Here is a 15,891-nt window from a genome sequence, read left to right on the forward strand (position 1 = left end):
CGAGGTAGAGGGCTAGAGGGTTTGAGTTTTGGTAATTTAAGATATTGCCATTCATGACGTTTAAATTTCGCAAATTGTCGAAAATTATTGCATTCGATATGCGCGAAAATTGTGCAATGAAGCCAACATTTTGCATGCCCTTAGACATTATATCCTTTTTCATTTTCTTTTTGTTTTCCATTTTCGTAGTTTTTGATTGTCCCCTAACCCCTTGAAGGTAAAAAGTTGTGACAGAGCCGCAAGAATGAGTTGTGGAAGGAAGGTACTCGCCATTCAATCCAATCGCCTGGAAAATGCACTCACCTTTCGATATCCTTTGGCTGGTTGGTCCTTTGGCAGTCTTTCGTCGTGTCATAAGTGTGTGAAAAATTGATAGACTTGTCATTGTGCCCAGTCGATGATGCCGATGATGGCGATGATGACTGTGGGGTGGATTCAAGGATGCCTTGCCAGCCAGCCTCCTTTTTTTTCTTTCTTTTTCGTCGGCTCACATAAAATTGCATAAATGTCAGGCGACTGTCATGACAACCTCTTGTAAACGCCCCATAATTTTTATTATTAATGGCATTTTATATTTCAACGTATTATCGATCGATGAAAATGAAAATGAAACCAAATGAAAAGCCAAACACATCGACAAACGGACAGATAAGAGCCAAAAAGAGTTATCCCAAGGATATAGAAAATCGTATACCATTTCATTTGACCAAACATAAACATTTCAATATTCATATATGCACAAGGATCGTAAATTTTCTAAGATCTAAATCGATCGGAATAGGATAAATAGAAGGATATTAATCTTGGCTAGCTTCATTTGGCAATATGGCTTATACATGTATATTCCAAACACCTTTACAAATTTATCCAAATACAGCTGAATAAAGTAACCTTAATCAATCACTTAAATTATGAAAGTAAGCAAAAATCTTTGTATTTGCCGATATATGACTTAGTTTATAGCTTAATCTTGATATATAAAATGTTTTTCTTTCATTTCGATTTCTTTTTTAAGTTATTTAACGCTTTACTAGAATCCTTTACGTAATTTGAGTTTCAACGAATCGAAATGTTGCCTACTTATTGGGCTTTTCGAATTTCAGTTCAATGAAAAATTATATAGCATACTTTAGTGATAACTATCGGTTAATCGACATTTCGGAGCAAGCCTATCGAAAATCGAATTTGAATTCGTGCACTCTTTTAAATTTCATTTAAAGTTGTTTTATCTCCAGTCGATGAAAGGTGACTTTCTTCTGGAAACTGCGAGAAGATGGGGAATTGCAATTGCAACCACTTGCCGCCGCTCAGGAAGCTCTAGACCGTGAACGCCATCAGCGACAGGTGGCCACGACGGCATCAGTGATTTCTATGCCCGCAATTCCTAATACCGCCATCACTCCTGATGGCCAAGTAGTCCCCATTGGCCATCCATGAGGAATTTCAATATCCAATTGTGCCACCACCACCAGCCCAATCGGGAGGCGCTCCAGTTTCAGGTGACGGCAATTGCTTGTTTATGCCCTTTGATGGAGATGCCTGACAACAGCATCATCAGTCTTTCACTGCTATAGAGAAAGTCAATCCTAGATCCTTCTGCTGTGGTGGCTCGCCGCAAGCTGGACCCTCCATTTTTCTTTCACAAATCAGGCGGACCACCAGCAGCCAATGGCCAGGTGAGCAGGTGAGCCGCCACTTAATCATTTGAATAACTTGAATACCCGTAATTTGGGTATAAAACATGTCCCCCATGATGTTTAAGTAGTTTAAATTGTATTATTATAATCAAAAGTGTTATTTTTATTCATATATATTAACCCACCCACCCCAAAAACCAAATAAGAAAACAGCAAAAAGAAGGTAAAAAAGCAACGAAATCAATTTGATAATCAAATCTTTGTTATATTGTATTCTGTTTTTTTTTTTTTGGATTTGTCTTTAAAGTAAACCGCAGATATAGTACATGTCTTTATCTCACTCATTTCCCTATCTGTTCTCTCTCTCTCTCTCTTTTGCATTCCTTATTTACAAAGTTGAGTTTTAACATTTTACTACAAGAATAAATTGGTATACAATATAATTGATTCACTACAAGTTTTCCGAATACAATATGAAATTTTGTATAAATAGGTTTTAACTTTTGTCAAATGAATAAAAAATTAATTAACTTAATGAGAAATGCAAAAAAAAAAAAAGAATAAATATATATATTTATAAGTAGTTTTAATATATGTATATATATAGGATTTAAATTCATTGCTGATCATAAGATGACAATTGGACCCAAGCCTTCTGAAACTTTGGACCACCAACTTAATTAGCGAATGTTTATAATTTTGATTTAAAGGACACTATTATTAACTATTATCTTGGTACAAAAAAATACAATTGCCTTTTTTCTTTTTTTTTTTCTTTGTTTGAGTATTTTATGTCTGTGTATTGTGTTGGGTTTGAAAAATTCGTAAGAAATGTTTTGATTAACTTTTCGTTTATACATATTAGATTATATAATATTATATATGTATGTATGTATGTAAGTATGTAGAGTGAGGTGTTTAATAGTTTAGAGTTTAGGTATTAGGTGTTAGATTATTTGTTAGCTAATTCTTCTTATTTCCACAACATTCGCAACATTCCAGTTTATTTAATCAATTTTCAAATTTTTCGGGTATTAGAAACCATTTGGGGGGGGGTAAATTAAAGTTCATTTTACTTGAAATTGCAATCCTGATTTGGATTCTGAATCCAATTCTGCTGAAAAAGTTCACTTGTTCTCATTTTCGAACTGAGCAAGTGAACTGCTCAAGTGGGAACAGTTGAAAGAGAACAGATTCATTTGTGCTCAGTTTAGTTCACTCACTCAGAATTCAAACTGAACGGATTGATCCAGAATCATGAAATTGGAATAGATTCAGTAAACATCTATAGCTTTGATATATGCAATTATTATTAAACATATTTGTTGTTAATCAATTCCTATTTTTGTAATCATTTAGATGCAAATTTTGTTCGGGGGAAACACAAATCAAGTCGACAAAAATCATTAGGTCTTTTGAATATATGGACGAATACATATGTGTGTGTGTGTGTGTGTGTGTGTGTATAGATATCATTGGGTTAGTATTTAATACTTTCTTTCCCGTTTCTACCCCGTTTTATTGATTTAAAGTGGAACTGCTGCATAGTGCTTAGTTTTATTTGCCTAAGAGGGAAATAGTCTGACAGTCGATAGTCGCAATTTGGTTTTTGCTGCTACTAATACTTAATGTGTGTGTGTGTGTGTGTGTGTGTGTGTGTAAACTAAGAGTTAAGGTGAAGATCAAAAGCTGGCTAGGTTGTCTGCTGGCTGGCTGGATGGATCACCACACCTACAGTGTCTTTAGCATGCTGCTCGCCTTGCCGGCACTGCTCTTGTACGTTTCGTATGAGGAGGCAGCCGATGCCGCTGCAGCGCCAACACCCACATGAAGTGGCGCATAACCGGAGCTGCTGCTGGCCACTGCGGCAGCCTCTGCTCCGTTCACCGCCGACGCCGCTGCCATGGGCGATGACGGCTTGTGTGGCTTGTAACGTTGCAGGGTCTCTGCCGAGGTTAACTTGAATGTCTCAGTCATTTGAAAGCGTATGCGCTCGATTAGGATTTCGATGTCATCCTTGGTTAGGCCCTCAGTGCTTACCGGAGGCAGGGTGGTTATCACAATGCGGCCAGCGTTCAGAATTTTCTTCTTATCATTGAGAAATGTGCAATAGGAGCTAAAGACGACCGGCAATATGGGTATCTGCTGATCGATGGCCATGTGGAAGGCTCCCTTCTTGAAGGGATGCAGTTCACCAGTGTTTCGACGCGTCCCCTCGGGGAAGACCCACAATTTGATGCGCTGCTTCTTAATGCGACGATTCACATCGTTGAGAGTATCACGAGCTTTCTCTCCACGCACGCGGTCAATGAAGATGAGGCCGGCCAACCAGGCGGCCAGGCCAAAGGGCCAGGCATAGAAGAGTTCCCTTTTGGCCACCACAGTGCATTTGTTCATCACATGCCAGATGTCAAACATGCCTGAAAACGAACCAGAAAAGTGTTAAAACTATTGGGCGAGTGAATGTGATTTCAACTTACCCAAGACATCCAAAGAACTTTGATGATTGGCCACTATGATGCAAGCCTGATCTTTGGACAAATGTTCCTTGCCACGCAGCTCCCATCTCAGACCGATCAGTGTGGATATACGATGACACCAGGTGCTGGCCCAGCTTCAATCAAAGACAAAGCCAATTAGATCAAGTAGTCCTTGATTCAGTCAAATATCTATACAACTTGTTTCCACAAATCTGATTAAACAGTTCAGCACTAACACTGAAAGCAACCCCAACAAAAAACAAAACACTAAACGAAAATAAATAAACTAATAAAATAAAAATACAAAATAAACGAAAGGCAGCAGGATGCCCATAATCAAGGAACGGTCGAATGCCACTGCTGCTGAGCGAACTAGTGAGAGCAGTCTCTTTGCCGAGAGCGGGATGAAGCCAAGACGCAAAGTGTTTGCCCCATCGTTGGAGCAACAGAAACGTCACACTACCATTGGCTATCTCCTGGGCTGGGAATATGGTCGCAAGTGGCTGGAGGAACGCAATCGATTTGTGCGGGAGAACACAGGTAAATCAAAGAGACGATACATTCATCCCGATTTCCAGTGGTGGATTAGCAAGCGAACCACAGTTCTGGATAGGCGTCGCCTCTTTACAATGAGGCAGATGCAGCCCCAGTTGTCCATAAAAAGGACTCCCATATCGGCCTTTAATATGTCCCGTGAGAAGCGGCTAAACCAAAGAAATTTAGCGAAACTGCATTGCACCCACTCCCACTCCGGGCCGGAGTCCTCCTCCCTGATCGATGGACAATACGAATCAGACTACGGAACGGATTGCAGGACTTTAGCCGATCCACCCACAGGGAACTCCTGGTGCAGAAGTTCTCGGGGCTGTTGAATGAATTCAACAAAAATCTCAAGCAAAATTCAAAATTGTAAACAAAAAAATGTTAAGGATTGACCAGCAATTAAAGAAGTGGAGCAAAAGAGATAGATAGATGAAAAACGTAACAAAATAAGTGGTTTCTATTCCATTTCTATTAGGTGTACCTAATTACAAGCCACAATTGAAGTAGAATAGGCCGCACAAGGGGACAAGGGGGGAGGTCATAATGAGACCTACTGGGATTGCAATCAAATATGAATGTGTCGTCGTCGAGGTGGTGGTGTGGCGGTGGTGTGCGCTAACCGCAACCGCAACAACCATAAGCCAAGCAAACGGGCCAAAAGTGGAAGCACCAGCAGCAGCACCATGGGGACTTTGACCACTTTTCTTGTGCTCTTACGACTGAACAACTAGCTTTAGTGAGTGAGTGAAAATGTTCTTTTTTCACTCAGTGATTCAACGATTCACTTGCTCACTGACATACCCAGTGTTCCGATCAGAAATCTAGGCAATTGTCGAGAATTTCGTTAACAAAATTTCCCAAACACTTTGCAGAATATCCAATTCGGGGTATAAAGAAAAGTAAACCAATTTACCAAATCTTCACATATCGGGATCGGATGTTCACACTTTCTACCTGGTTTTTTCCATAGCCCACCCAACTTTTTGTTAAGTTTCTTAACATATTTCTATCTTCTCTCCGATCATAAACGACTCCTGTGTCGGCAGATAATTGAACCCCATCTACGACTTCTACTAAGGAGTTGCTTCTGATTCCTATTTTTCATCATCTTGAGACATTTTGACCAAAATTATATTTCAAGCACCTGAATGGGGTCTTCCTTTACTTCACCATGAAAATAATCATATGAATTCGACAACAGGACTCCAAATTGACTCAAGAAGGATGATTTCTGTTGAAGCAATCTTCCAAACGCTCTACCTAGTCCAGTTTAGACTGAACAGTGAGTGAGTGAGTGAGCAATTGAACAAGTGCATTAGTAAGTGAGCAACTGAAAGAGTAATTAAACTTGTGGTTAACTAAAACCTATACTAGTAAATCAGATTTTTTTATAATTTATGGTTTTACAAATGGCCCATAGTGCCATATTTGCTGGGGAAGAGGAGGAGGAGGAGGGTCCGACCTCGTCAGAGACTTGCAAAGTTGTCCGGCATTAGCGTGTTATTCCCACTACCTCCCCCCACTTACCCCCTTACCAATTGGCCCTATTTTAGCGATTCGTGCGCGTGTCAATTTTCAACAGACCCTAGTCCCTAGACCCTAGACCCGAGACCCAACACCCTCACACAAGGTTGCCGTTTTGCTATGGTCGGCATGTCCTTCAATTCAACACCACCAAAAAGTCAACAAAACTATCAAAAATATATGTTTAATTAAAATGGATGGATTTGTTTGTGTTTTGTTTTCATTGTTTTAACTTTTATGGCCACCTGCATTCTTATTAATATTGATGACTACTCAAAGCGACTTGGCGAATGAATGTTTCATGATGAACAACCACCGAATATGTTATTGAGGAGCACAAATCAATGAAAAATCCATTACAAGACTAATAATCTTAATGGGTTATCCTTGAAGACATACATATGCATGTATTGGTAACTCTTTTGAGTTAATCACTAGAGAAATCAGATCAGGGCCTCCCTTAGATAGGTGATTAGCTATGACGACAACAACAAAGAAGAAGAAGAAGAGTAAACCTAGACACATGTATGGTTACCCCCAATTGCCTAATTCCTCAGAGAGACGTCAACACAATGTTATCGATTTCTCCACCTCTATATAGTAGATATATGATGTATATCTATTTACATACCCAGGCAATTAAACAAAAAGAAACATAATTATATTTGGAGAGAGATATGGGGGAGTTCCCCACCTCCTTCTCGTGATAATACTTACAGCAAATTGCGCACATCGCAGGGCCTTATGAGAAAAGCCGGTATCAAGATGATCGAGTTGAATGACACGATGCCATAGTAGATGAGAAATTTGAAATAGTAGCGAAATATATGATTCGTCTCATAGAGAAAGGGCAGCATAAGCAGCAGAAGAAGTCCCATCAGTTCAATGAAGGAGCTCATTATGTGACGAGGGGGGGAGTGGAGTGGTGGTGGTAAATAAACAAAACAAAAAAAGTAGTTGGCCGGGCGGGAAGAGTAAGATATCTCCTATCACTCTGTGGTCTCTTTTGTTGATAATGCTCTTTGCCGCCTTTGTCTTTGGCTTCTTCTGACTCCTTGTCTTCCTCTTCCTATTTCTCTAAGGCAATTTGCAGTCTTTTCTGTATGTTGAAATTAAGTGCTGAAAATGAATAGAAAAATACAAATTGATTCATTTAAATTTACAAACTATTATCACAATCTTATAATGTCTCAATAGCAAAGGAATCCACACATGGACGTATCGGGTAAATACTTCCAGAGGGGTCTCCAATCAGTCTAAGAATTCATTAGACTTGCCCCAAACACTATGAAAATTCACTTATTGGTCGTAAAAATTTCAAAATTTCGGAATTTGGAAAGGGTCTAGTCAAAAAAAATTGCTTTATTTGACCGATCGTCAAATTAATTGATATTGTTTATATCTCTGTGAAGGATACAGTGACATTAAATGTGAAGTCAAACTAAAAACAACTGCAGAAATACTCCAAAATCATCCCCGATAAATGTTTTAGGTTATGTTTATCTGAATCTTTTAGCTTGTTTTAAATTTACGGCACTAATACATTCTAAAGTGCACTTAGGCTAGGAAAAAGTGAATTAAATTAAAATTAGATGGACTATTCAAAAAAAACAAGAGCTGATGACTACTGGACACAATAAGAGGAAAGAGATGCAAGATATTAGATATTATTCCCCATAGGAAAACTTCTTTAAGGATCTTAAGTAAGTCGTTGGCGAATCCTCTGAGGAGAAAATGAGAAAAGTTTATCCATCCACAACCGAGATTTTACCATCATCAAATCAAATTTGGACATCTAAGGATGATTTTACCTCAAAAATGTAAGATTTTACCCGCAAATTCCGGGCCAGATCTGCACTGCAGTGCACTGTGTAAGAGTGAACGAGATAGACTTTGTTTGTGATCTTATGAATTTGAAACATATGAGTCATTTATAGATATAGATCTAATATATAATTCAAATTTCTTTGAAACTGAACTGCGTCAAAAGTGCATATCCAAATTTATTTAGCAAACAAATAAACGGTTAAACTAATTGGCAAGGATATCAATATTTAAAAAGGTTCTTCAGAAATTCAAGTCTATGGGATTATCCAGTTGTTGTATTCAAAGTTTAAAACTAAAAGTAGTTCATATTTTGAATCAATTGAAGCCCCATTTTAAGGTGAGTATGCACAATCATTTAACACTGAAGCAATGCAACCGGAACCAAAACAAAACAAAACAAAATGAAAAACCTAAATCAATGCACCGACCTTGTTAGACTCTTAAGTCTTTTATTATTAATTGTTTATAAATTTTATATTGAAATCCCAAAATAAAAAGGGAAATGGAATACCTTAACCGATTTCTTAGTTACTCAAGGAAATTGAATTCGTTTGCTTAAGCGAAAGAATAGTTTTTGGATATTAATTCTGATTAATAATGTTTAATCAAAGATGTAGTAAGTCTAATTAAACAATCTGTAATATTTGCAAACTGGTGAGGGTATAAAAATCAATTGAATTTTGAAAACCAAACCAAATAAACAAGCAGAAAACAAGCATTACATGAGGGTGATAAGTGCGAGGAAAAGTTCCGGATATTAAATTTAACTGAAGATGATCTATGCATACATATGTACATACATACATACATACGTATGTATGTATATGTACATACAATCTAATGTAAATAACAAATATGTAATACTCTCTGCAAAAATTAACAAAAAAATATTTGACATATTTTTATGTTGTCGTATGGGAAGAGTGCAAAAACACATCTGGGCCGTCACTTTTAGGGGTTGCGGCAAAGAGAGAGAAAGAGAGAGAGAGAGGAAACTAGCAAGAGAACGAAAATGTGAGATGCAAACGGGGGGAGATGTACAGATGTACGTATGTATGTATGTACATATGTATGTAGACAGAGAGCGACTGAGAGAAAGAATAACAAATTGAATGAATATAAATAATATGTTTTATGTTCTCAATTTCTTTTTAGTTTGTTTGTTGCTTTCTTCAGCTTGTAGGCGACTTCATTGTTGCTTATACAATTAAATAAACTAATTTTAATATGATACAATTGCCAGACAAGAAGAAGAAGAAGCAGCAGCAGCCTTGCCGCCGCTTTTGACGAAGATGTGGAGGAAGTAAAAAAGAATTTTGCATTGAATTTAGTGCAACACACACACACACACACTTAGAAAATAAAAGCAATTTGTTTTTATACTCTTTACATTTTTCGGTTTCAGTTTTCTTTTAGTTTTGATGCCACAACACGAATCCGCGCGTGCGACGACAAAAACAAACAAACAAACAAACAAAAGAAAAACCTGGCAAGCAATACGGTTTATCCTAGGCGAGAAGTTCCGTTACCGGCTACCCCGCAAGTCTCTGAATGACTGAGACACACAGAGAAAACTCATTGTGTGGTTGTTGTAGCAGAAATATCTGCGGCAGGCGCATGCGTAGTTCCATGTTCTCGCTGCACACTGGGGCCAGAATTGAGTTTTCCCTTATATTGATAAAAATGATTGTAAAAAGGATCGCTAACAAGATTCTTATTTAAAGTTCTAGATAAACTAGCACTTATTGGATAAAGATATGATTTAGTTTTTCATCAATTCCAATAAGTATTGTCCTTTGGATGGTTTAAGTTTCCATAATGTATTTCATATATTCCTGATAAGCAACAAGCGACAAGTAGATATAGTCATGTTATCTGAATCTTAGAGAAATACCATAAACCTAGACAAAGTGAAGGATATAAAGCATAAAAATGATAGGTAAATAACTTAAAAGAAAGTAGTAGAAAAGTAAATAAAAAAGAGATTGAGTATACAATACAATTTTCTTCCTTTTAATTTCCTACCCTTTTAAAGGTTTTTTGTTTTTCCATTTAATTCAAATTGGCAACAATATTCTTAAACCTAGCGATAACAACGTTGCTCTGGCAGCCGACTATTGTATTCAAACTTTATTTGTTCTATAAAATCAAGAAATATTGTTAACTCAACAACATTTTCGTTTGTTGAGAATATTGCGAACAAAAGATTCAAAAAGCCCGCGTATTCGAGTGTCCAAAATTCGCCATTTGCCAACACTTTCTCAAAATTTAACAGTTTTTTAAGCTGGAAACAGCTACTTTTAGCTATAATCCCGCTAAAAACATTAATTTTGGTAAATGTTTACTATTACTACTCGAGATTTCAGTGTTGAAAAGTGGAAAAATCGGGTAAAGCTAGAGTTCAGTGTTGTCAAACGCTATTTTTTATTTGGCGCGCTGTTTGACTGCCCTGGTAGCCAAATATTTTAATCTAAACTCAAAAGTCGAGGAATATTCGGCTGCTCTGGCAGCCGAATATTGTATCCTAAACTATATTTGTTCTATAAAATCAAGAAATATGGTAAACTCAACAGTATTTTCGTTTGTTGAGAATAGTGCGAACAAAAAGATTCAAAAAGCCCGCGTATTCGAGTATCCAAAATTCGGCATTTGGCAACACCATCTCAAAATTGAACAGCTTTTTCTAGCCGGAAACAGCTACTTTTAGCTATAGTCCCGCCAAAAATATTAATTTTCTTTTGTTAATTACTCAAAAACTACGAAATAAATCGCCAAGGCGCACCTGAGGTCGTGCTCGTGGAATTTTTCTCTTTCGTTTGATACCAAAATTATGTAGTTTAAGCGCGTTTTGGGCCCGAGTAGTAATAGTAAACATTTACCTTAATTTTTTTTGTTAATTACTTAAAAACTACGAAATAAGTCGCCAAGGCGCACCTGAGGTAGTGCTCGTGGAATTTTTCTCTTTCGTTTGATACCAAATTTATGTAGTTTTAGCGCGTAACGTAAGTAAATATTTATCATTTAAGCCAATTTAAACTGTTGAACAAGATCTTAGACAAGATAGAAAAAAAAGTTTGATCCAAATTTTTTATGGCGAGTTTAATCCATATTATTATATTCAAATATAAAATGTTCCCACAAACATTCATTTTATGAAATAATTTATTTGTTTTTTGCTTTGCAAGAGTATTAAAAAGAATGAATCGACTTCTGACGTATCTCAATTTTTTTTATAGAAATATTAATATTGTTCTAGAACCAAGTTTAGAATTTAGTATAAAGTATTCGATAATCATTTGTTTTAGCTGTCAACTTGATAACATAATCGAGACTTCGAGGAAAATGAAAACGTGTCCGTATATTTGTACAAAAACAATAATATTTTTGTTTACTTGTAGATGTCAAAATCGTTGAAAAGGCATTCAGATGACGCGTTAATGATCTTGATTTAATCTACAAAGATGAAAAGACGGGAAAAAGTAGTGTAGTGTAGTGTAAGCTTCGGTCTACATACAGATGTAAACAGGTTGCAAAAAGTCGCAACACAATGAGAAGTTGACGTATTTATACCCTTCCCCGTACATACATACAAAAAAACAACTACCAGCACAAGAAGAGTATACAATTGGAGGTATGTAAAGATCTTTAATAAGGTAGTTGCTATGCCTACGCTCTGACGCGTCGCTCACACAAACACGAATACAAGAACATGCCTTTGCTGTGTGTGTGTGTGGAACTGAAGGCAGAAGCGAGATAAGCAACAATCCAACCCGCTGGCCAATATTTGAGAAGGGAAACAGAACATAAAGTCGTCGGTACACTGCCATAAGCGCACAGTAGGCTTGGAGCGAGTCTTCGACAACGACCAACGACAGTGGAAATTACGAATATCGAGCACAAAGCGTAGCGCGCAACACGTGAACGAGCAGAAGAAAAAAAAAAACAGATTCTGACAATTGAAGTCAATTTTAACAATTCATTGGAATAATAATAACAACAATGGCCACTAAAGCATCAGCCACCACCACTACGACTGCCGTTTCCACCACTAGCACCACCACAACACCCACATCCAGTAAGTAGGCACAGGATGTTCAGAATCCTTATCCCTATTGTTCAAACTCAATTGCAGTTGATGGCTATAAGCTGGGCAAAGTTCTGATTGAGGGCAAAACCAAGCAGGTCTACGATTTGCCCGAACATCCTGGCTTATGTCTATTATTGAGCAAGGATCGCATCACTGCTGGCGATGGTGTCAAGGCTCATGATCTGGCCGGTAAGGCAGAGATATCGAATACCACAAATGGCCAGGTATTTCGCCTGCTCAATGAGGCGGGCATCCGGACGGCGTATGTAAAGCATTGCGGTGCCAAATCCTTCATTGCCCGCAAATGTGAGATGATACCCATTGAGTGGGTGACCCGTCGCTTGGCCACTGGCTCATTCCTCAAGCGTAATGCCGGCGTACCGGAGGGCTACAGGTTAGTGGTATCTGCCAGGGTTATCACACACAACGATTGACAGCGATCGACAGCGATCGCCTCGTTATCAAGAGCGAACAACCGCCAAGCAACTGCAGTGCAGTGGCTTGTGTTGTGGTAAACAAAAATTTTTAACTGCAATTGATGCACTGGTCGGAGGTCGATCAGCGGTAGCCGTGGCTGTGATCATTAAATCTGTTGATAAGCCAACCAAATCAGCCAGCCAGCTTATGGAGCGACATTGTAAAAGTCAAATGAAATCTTACAATTTACAGATTTTCACCACCCAAGCAGGAGACCTTCTTTAAGGACGATGCCAATCATGATCCACAATGGAGCGATGAGCAAATCATATCAGCCAAATTTGAGCTAAATGGCCTGCTAATTGGTAAGTAGATTTATTTTCTAGTTTTCAAGCATAATTTACCTCTAAAATCCTTTGTCAATCAGGTCAAGATGAAGTGGATATTATGCGTCGCACCACATTGCTGGTATTCGAGGTCCTGGAACGTGCCTGGCAGACCAAGAACTGCGCTCTTATCGACATGAAGGTGGAATATGGCATCGATGCTGATGGTAACATTGTTCTGGCCGATATCATCGATTCGGATTCATGGCGCCTGTGGCCATCTGGGGATAAACGTCTCATGGTAGACAAGCAGGTCTATCGCAATCTCACCTCTGTTACCAGCAGCGATCTGGATACGGTGAAGCGCAATTTCATTTGGGTATCCGAACAATTGGCTGATATTGTGCCAAAAAAGGATCACCTAGTTGTCATACTGATGGGCAGTGCTTCGGACACATCGCATAGTGAGAAAATTGCCACCAGTTGCCGTTCCCTGGGATTGAATGTAGAGCTACGTGTTAGCTCTGCCCATAAGGGAGCCGAGGAGACATTAAGAATTGTCCGTGAATACGAATCGGTGATGAATAACATCATATTTGTGGCCGTAGCTGGACGTTCGAATGGCTTGGGTCCTGTTGTATCCGGAAGCACCAATTATCCGGTTATTAATTGCCCGCCCGTCAAGTCGGACAACATGCAGGTGGATGCTTGGTCCAGTTTGAATCTGCCCTCGGGCCTGGGATGTGCCACCGTTCTATATCCAGAGGCAGCTGCATTGCATGCCGCTACCATTTTGGGTCTTGGCAACTTTATGATTTGGTCCAAATTGCGTGTGAAGCAGTTGAATAACTTTATTACTCTCAAGAAGGCCGACAAGGAGCTGCGTGGAGTGCGCAATGCCTAAAGGATTATGAACGAATAATCTAAAGTCCCTTTCCATTCGTTTTAAATATACATATATACACATATATTTTTTTTTCTTGTTCTATTTCGAGAACATTTTAGTTTAAGCGTGACAAAAAAATAAAACACCGAATTTTGTTTCTTAACCATAAAATTGATATTTTCTGTGAATTTTAAACTAATAATGTTGAAGGCAATTTTATCCTTTTGCAAAATTCTTATAAACAAAATCTCAAAGTTTAAAATCCGTCGACAACTTTGCGCCAAAAATGTCGATTACAATAACTTTGCGCTAATAATGTCGACTACGATAGGTTTCCGATATGTTTACTCCTATAATGTCGATTACGATAGGTTTTGATCCGATAATGTCGATAACTTACCAGTGTTGTTCAGTGTTGGATATTGTCGAATGGTAGCAGCTGATTAACGGTGTTGCGTTACTCACAAATAAGAAAAATAAAACAAAAACTTAACTCAGAAATCACCGGCTCATTCACATTTTATAAAATCCAAATTAAAGCATATATGGGTGTCACTGTGCTCCAGCCCTATCCGCTACCCGAGGGCAAATCTGGCGCCTACATTGTCGATCATCTATCGAAGCGTCTGCTGTCGCTGGGTGCTACCCATGCCGGCCAATTTCTGGTGGACTGCGAGACATTTATTTCAACGCCTCAGCATGGCGGAGCACCAAGTCGGGCAGTCCATGTCCTACACAATTCTGAATATCCCGCCTCCACCTTCTCTATCATTGACAATGGGACTGGGAAACAAGTCTCCCTGGTGGCGGACAACATATTCGATTTGCTTATGCTAAAGATGACGGCGACATTTGCTTCGAAGAAACAAACGAAAATTGAATCTCGCGGAGCTCGCTTTGAGTATGGAGACTTTGTCATTAAACTGGGATCGGTGACCATGATGGAACACTTCAAGGGCATACTTATCGAGATTGAATACAAATCGTGCGTCATTCTCTCATATTGCTGGGAAATGATACGGGAAATGCTGCAGGGATTTCTGGCTATGCAGGTGCCAAAGGATTATCCCAACTACTTTACCACCCAGACAATAATGAATGCCATGGGCCAACAGCAGCTCCTTCATGCCAAGCATAATGATCTCTACGAGCCAATGGATACAGTTAAACAGTATTTGGAGCAATTCACAAACTATCGAAAGCACGTTAATGTCCATGTGGGCGGAGCTGCTGGAGTTTCGGTTCAGCCCATTCATATGCCGCCCAGTTCGATTGCAGGAGTGGGCGTGGGCATGGGCAGACCCTGATGTGAGGTTAAACTGGAGCCTGCTGAACCTCCAGCTCCAGCTGCATCCACCACTGAATAGTTTTAAAGAAATTTTCGCTTATAATTTTTTTTTCTCTCTTTATCTTTTATTTTTAAATATATTTTTGTAACACAATAGTTATTATATACATATTAATTGATATATGTATATTTATATATTGTGTGGATGTGTATGCATGTATATTCTTAAATTGCTCTTTTTTCGATCGTAAATAGAATATCAATTGTTTTAGGCTAAAACAGAAAGAGAACAAACAAATATCGTAAATAAAGTGTATGTCTGTCTTCAGATTCAGATTCAAAGTGTTTCCATTTCTCTCTGATATTGTAAGTTGTCTTCCATGGCAAGTTCTAAGGACTTTATTTATTTTTTTGCAATGAATTATACATATTTTGTATTTTTGACAAATCTCTAAACCAAAATTGGTTAAATAATTGAGGAATATGCCAATCTATTCAGTGGACAACGTGAAACAGTTGCCAAAAACCAGAAACTTTGGATATTCAATGCAGAAACTACTTAAATAAAAGATGTGATCCGTTTGCCTATTTGCAGACACTGGAATAAACCAGATTGGAATATAATTGCTCTGGAGAGCATTTCTCCTGGCTCTGGACAGCGGCAAAAAGGACGACCCTGGAAACATTTTAAAACTAGGACGACAAAAACAAGAAAAAAATGGCCAAATCGCAAAAAATGATTTCCAATTTTGACTTCAATGTGGCAAAAGATTAATCAAATAATAATAGTTCGATTTTGGGGCCGTGGTCATTTAAGGGAATGGGAGCCCGCATACACCTTTATACTTTACATATTCTGTCTTAGTTTGTATGTGT

General features: G+C 38.4%; 3 protein-coding genes across 4 annotated transcripts; 2 read left to right on the forward strand and 1 right to left on the reverse strand.

Moving 5' to 3' along the window:
- Positions 1-1,881: 1,881 nt before the first annotated feature.
- Positions 1,882-12,932, reverse strand: Agpat1 (1-Acylglycerol-3-phosphate O-acyltransferase 1). 2 transcript variants are annotated; one of them, XM_068302540.1, is made up of 4 exons: positions 12,920-12,932; positions 6,902-7,303; positions 4,118-4,251; positions 1,882-4,057 (listed from the first exon to the last, which is right to left on the reverse strand). In XM_068302540.1, exons 2-4 carry the CDS (start codon positions 7,081-7,083, stop codon positions 3,369-3,371), a joined length of 1,005 nt encoding a protein of 334 aa, XP_068158641.1. In that variant the 5' UTR covers positions 7,084-7,303; positions 12,920-12,932; the 3' UTR covers positions 1,882-3,368. The 2 variants fall into 2 exon arrangements, with proteins under 2 accessions (XP_068158641.1, XP_068158640.1); XM_068302539.1 differs by lacking the exon at positions 12,920-12,932 and adding an exon at positions 9,402-9,542.
- Positions 11,770-13,898, forward strand: Paics (PAICS bifunctional enzyme). The gene is made up of 4 exons (XM_068302537.1): positions 11,770-12,086; positions 12,144-12,492; positions 12,768-12,880; positions 12,943-13,898. Exons 1-4 carry the CDS (start codon positions 12,011-12,013, stop codon positions 13,743-13,745), a joined length of 1,341 nt encoding a protein of 446 aa, XP_068158638.1. The 5' UTR covers positions 11,770-12,010; the 3' UTR covers positions 13,746-13,898.
- A 242-nt stretch (positions 13,899-14,140) lies between these two features.
- Positions 14,141-15,351, forward strand: MED20 (Mediator complex subunit 20). The gene has a single exon (XM_068296184.1). The coding sequence runs from the start codon at positions 14,273-14,275 to the stop codon at positions 15,032-15,034; it is 762 nt and encodes a 253-aa protein (XP_068152285.1). The 5' UTR covers positions 14,141-14,272; the 3' UTR covers positions 15,035-15,351.
- Positions 15,352-15,891: the final 540 nt, after the last annotated feature.

Source organism: Drosophila tropicalis, unplaced genomic scaffold (assembly GCF_018151085.1).
Source record: "Drosophila tropicalis isolate 14030-0801.00 unplaced genomic scaffold, ASM1815108v1 contig_158, whole genome shotgun sequence".
In the NCBI taxonomy this organism is placed as follows: Eukaryota; Metazoa; Arthropoda; class Insecta; order Diptera; family Drosophilidae; genus Drosophila; species Drosophila tropicalis.

Coding starts and splice junctions, on each gene's coding strand:
- MED20 (XM_068296184.1), top strand. CDS start 14,273: ATGGGTGTCACTGTGCTCCAGCCCTATCCGCTACCCGAGGGCAAATCT.
- Agpat1 (XM_068302540.1), bottom strand. CDS start 7,083: ATGAGCTCCTTCATTGAACTGATGGGACTTCTTCTGCTGCTTATGCTG. Junction 4,252..6,901: donor TGCGATGTGCGCAATTTGCT/GTAAGTATTATC, acceptor CTTTGATTGAAG/CTGGGCCAGCACCTGGTGTC. Junction 4,058..4,117: donor AAGTTCTTTGGATGTCTTGG/GTAAGTTGAAAT, acceptor GTTCGTTTTCAG/GCATGTTTGACATCTGGCAT.
- Paics (XM_068302537.1), top strand. CDS start 12,011: ATGGCCACTAAAGCATCAGCCACCACCACTACGACTGCCGTTTCCACC. Junction 12,087..12,143: donor CACCACAACACCCACATCCA/GTAAGTAGGCAC, acceptor ACTCAATTGCAG/TTGATGGCTATAAGCTGGGC. Junction 12,493..12,767: donor GGCGTACCGGAGGGCTACAG/GTTAGTGGTATC, acceptor TACAATTTACAG/ATTTTCACCACCCAAGCAGG.